Genomic DNA, 4,599 nt, shown 5'->3' with positions numbered 1-4,599 from the left:
GTCAATATCAACAATGAGGATCTCCCACAATCAGATGATGTCAAGTACCTCGGTCTACATCTGGACAGACGCCTCACTTGGCACAAGCATATCTTTACCAAAAGAAAACAACTTGGTCTCACACTTTCCAAAATGTACTGGCTTATAGGCCGAAAGTCCAGTCTCTCAATACACAACAAACTTCTGGCATACAAGGTCATCCTCAAGCCCATCTGGACCTACGGATTACAACTCTGGGGGACAGCATCCAACTCCAACATAGAAATACTGGAACGCTTCCAGTCAAATGTACTGCGCCTAATAACCAACCCGCCATGGTACGTCCCAAACACGATCATCAGACATGATCTTCAAATCAACACAATCAAGGAAGAGATCAGCCAGTGGAGCTCCCAATATAGAGCTCGACTACATACACACCCCAACGAACTTGCAACTCGACTACTTCAACCACCAGACCTAAGGCGCCCCAAACGACACCAGCCAATCGATCTGATCACCAGATTCAAAATATAATCTTAGTTAGTAGTTTAGTTTTAAGTTTAGCTTAAGTTTCTCCCCTTCTCCCACCAGGCCCCAACCTATCGATATACGGAGGGGAACTAATGAGCTCCCCTCCACACGTCATTTCTCACAACTCACAACAATTTGCTAAATGTATTCATACAGATTGCAAATAAATGGGGATCTCAAAAAAAAAAAGTTTTCAAGGATCATGCATGGGGCAACATGTTGGAGGAACTTTTAATTACACCGCTCTAGCGTTAACTTTGAGATCAAAAACTAAAAAGGAAAGGACTAGGTCAAAATGGGCAAAGGCTTGTCAGTCAGTAGTCAGGTCAACCGGAGTTTCAGAAAGAAGTTTACAGAGAATTCTGAATGAAGATTCTTGATGTGAAAAAGAAGGCGCTATGTTCGGAACTCCCGGTAAACACCATTCTGTACCTAAACGGATAACAAATCCAGATGATTTCGATATATCTGTGATTCGACGGACAGTGTATGAAGAAACTGTGCCTACTGTGGGGAAACTACTTCCAAAACTCAGGGAAACCATAAATTTCAAGGGAGGTAGTACCAGCCTGAAATTGATTTTACGGAAGATTGGTTTTAAACGGAAGAAAACGCGAAATAACAGGGGTGCCTTGATCGAGAGGGACGACATTCGGTCAAAGAGAGTAGCATATTTGCGTGCAATAAAGAAGTACAGGGAGGAAGGTCGGACTATAATTTATGAGGACGAGACCTTCATTCACAGCAGTCACACCAGACCTAAAAACTGGACGGATGACACTCCATCAGGGTACATGGCACCCGTATCGAACGCGACAAATTATCAGAAGTGGCTAACAGAAAAACTTATTCCGAATTTGCCTCCAAAATCAGTTCTTGTTGTAGATAATGCCCAATATCACAACGTGCAGTTTAATAAGGCGCCAACCAGCCAGACCACGAAGGCCAAGATGATGGAGTGGCTTACAGTGAACAATGTGCCATTTCATGACGGAATGCTCAAAATTCAGCTCTATGACCTGATAAAGGCACATAAACCCCTCCACAAAAACTTTGTAATAGACAACATAATGACTGCATATGGACACACAGTATTACGACTTCCACCTTGTCATCCAGACTTGAATCCGAATGAACTCGTTTGGGCTGATGTTAAAAGCAGTCAGTAGGGGCAGAAAATGACTCATTTCCTTTGGATGACGTGGCAAAGAAGTGTGAGAAATGGTTCGGTGAATTTGGAATAGAGAATTGGGAAAAAGTTTGCGACCGCACCGAAAAGAATGAAAAGGAATATATCGAAAAAGAGGGAATTAGAGAGAACGCTATAGAAAGAATTATCATCCGACGTTCTGAAGACAGCAGTGACAGCGACTCCAGTGATAATGATACAACTGAACTCGGTGAAAACAGTGACTTGTCTGGAGTGGAACTGTTAGACGAATAATTAGTACTGTGTTAGGTTTATGTGTATTTTAATTTAACGTTGCTAGTGTAGTGCAGCATACTGTGAGTAAATTAGTTCATTATAATAGGATGTTAAAAAGCCTGAATTGTGACTGATAGGTAAAGTTCCAGTTAAATTCATCCTGCAGTCGGAGAGCAACTTCCAACCTCACAAGCAGCCAGCCTACCAATGTTCTCTCTGCAGACGAAGTAAGTTCGTAGCATAGACTCGCTCTCATGCGCTGACAGTGAAGGACACCGGCCAAAAAGTTTCGGTCGGCCCGTACTTCCCCTATACTTTCTTTTTCTTCGGCCCACTGCCACCACGCTGACAAACTCACCCCTAATTGACCGAGAAGACCTCTTTGCATCCTAATAATATTTGGTGACGACTAAAAACCACGAAGCCCCACATTTCTCCAGCCTCCTGTTACTTCTCCCCCATCACATTATTCTCAAAGATCTCATTACATTAAAAAACATACGGCGCGTTCCTTCACCCTTCGATGCTATAGACGCCTCTACGAACTAAGGTACGTCATACTTTGAGTAGGTAATTTTACGGAAGAAAAATTGCGTGTAAATATATTCGAATTTCCCACCGGCGTACCGGAAGCTATGAATATGTTTTAAGTATGATCTCATAAAGTTTGAATGATGACATATAGGCCTACATCACTAACCAATGACGACCATGACGACGCATCCTCTGTGATAGACGGTCATATAGCAGGTGCAGTATACCTTGGATCACGCATGCACTTGCGTGCAAGAGTGAATTAGCGTTCATGTTCAACGTGTTCTCCTAGCAAGGAAAATATACGATAGGATGGACAGAATACACAGACTGGTGATGGTAAGAAGCACTGTGTCTTGAGACTTTGAAAAGGATATAATTTGGAACGATTTGGAAATTCCCGCGACAGGAGGCCACTAGAGAAGAAACGTCAACAAATTCTTAGGCATGGCTCTGACAAGGTAGGTACCAAAGGCTCAGTACGAGCGTGGTTCTTGGCTACTCTACAGGGAGGTGTATTAACAATTTGAGATTTTGTAGAATTTTCGTATTTAATGTTCCTTCTCTCTCTTTCTCCATGTGCATTGGCATATCGAATGACTTCCTGAACCACATTCCACGGCCGTCATTATTTCAGACCCTTCAGACCTGCCATGAACTTGGGACAGTTAACGTAATGTATTTGGCAGAGTTAGCAGTGCTGGTTGACTGGAGTTGGGGCAGTGGGAATTAACGGGGATTCTCATATTATTTATCATTACTGGTCGGAGTGGCATGATGGTTGTGAGGTATAATGTTCGTCTAATGTGAGCAACCAAGTTTTACACCCATATAAAACATAGGTAAATTTATAGTTCTGGATATCGGAATTTTTAGGTTCCTAAGTAGCAGCAGTTCAGAGAACTAAATGGTAGTAGGTTTTGTCCGAATTTAATCTACGCTTAACCTTCTCATTAACGCAATTTTGATTTGTTAGTGGCATTCCCAAATATGTGAATTTCTCCACATTTTCAAACGGCCAGTTAGCCATGTTACGGTTTTGTCCTGCATTCTGTTGAAGTTGGCGAAAATTTAGACTGTGACACTAGACTCAGAGGAGTTCACTGCCTCTATCTTCAGGGTAGGCATTGAATACTGAGTTTCAAAGTCGAAGTACCTCCAGAATGTTGGTAACCACCTACAAGAATACAGAGTGTCAAAACCTGAATGACCATAACATAAAAAGTATAAGTAAATTCTAATGTTAATAATGTTGTATTTTAGCGTCCTGTTGCACTGATTCGTATCCATAATGTGCATATATTAACCGTCTTTTAGTGCATATAATTTCACTTGTCACTTCACACTACATGTTTCGGCATCACTCTGCCATCCTCAGGTTAAACCATTGCACTGCCTGCCATTAAGTGTCCATTTATAAAATGATATAAAATGTGTGTTCGTCGTTGCTCAATAATAAAATTCATATATTAAAACTTGTTAAGATCTATCATCTTACATGTCGTATATCAAACTCGTGTGTAATGCCATTCATCCGCTATGGGAGTCGTTCTTCTTATGTTTTAATCAGGGCTTGAAGTGGGGCGGGATACGGCATCCCGGTTCTTTTCTAAATGGCTTAAAAGCATCCCGTTACTTCTTTGGCAGTAAATGCAATGTACAATACCTTTTTTGTTGTTGTTGTTGTTGTTGTTATCTGTTTCATGGTTGTACAGGCTACTCCCCTGCGTCGTCTAACTAAATTTTGCTTTCGTGTGGTACTGTTTGAAGCACCCGAGAATGCACAGTCGCACATCCCATTTTTCGCACTTCGTCTGAACACGTTTCCTCTTTCCATGTGCAGAACAAACACGGCATTTCATTCTCATGGCACAAGAGGAGGTTGGCCAGTGATGTCGATTGGCCTCCTCTAGGCAAAATACTGTGGATGACAGCAGGAAGTCGACCTAATGGGCGTTGTGGTTGGGAGCGACACATTACAGCATGTTCCAGCATGTTGCGCATAAGGGTAAGACGAAAGTCCCTATGTGACAGTTTCGCACCGCAGGATGAAACTGTTCAGAATCGTCAGATCCAGTAAATGGAAGACGCTTGTTTGGCAGCAATAAGGGGTTTTCAAAGAAAGT

General features: G+C 42.1%; 1 protein-coding gene across 1 annotated transcript; it reads left to right on the top strand.

Moving 5' to 3' along the window:
- Nucleotides 1–911: 911 nt before the first annotated feature.
- LOC111870421 lies at nt 912–1,682 on the top strand. The gene has a single exon (XM_023862705.1). The coding sequence runs from the start codon at nt 912–914 to the stop codon at nt 1,680–1,682; it is 771 nt and encodes a 256-aa protein (XP_023718473.1).
- Nucleotides 1,683–4,599: the final 2,917 nt, after the last annotated feature.

Source organism: Cryptotermes secundus, unplaced genomic scaffold (genome assembly GCF_002891405.2).
Source record: "Cryptotermes secundus unplaced genomic scaffold, Csec_1.0 scaffold1366, whole genome shotgun sequence".
Classification (NCBI taxonomy): Eukaryota; Metazoa; Arthropoda; class Insecta; order Blattodea; family Kalotermitidae; genus Cryptotermes; species Cryptotermes secundus.
Note: the sequence above shows the minus strand (reverse complement) of the source record. Positions and strands in the feature narration are given on the sequence as shown.

What these genes read in the sequence shown, in the direction of transcription:
- LOC111870421 (XM_023862705.1), top strand. Translation starts at nt 912, where the DNA reads ATGTTCGGAACTCCCGGTAAACACCATTCTGTACCTAAACGGATAACA.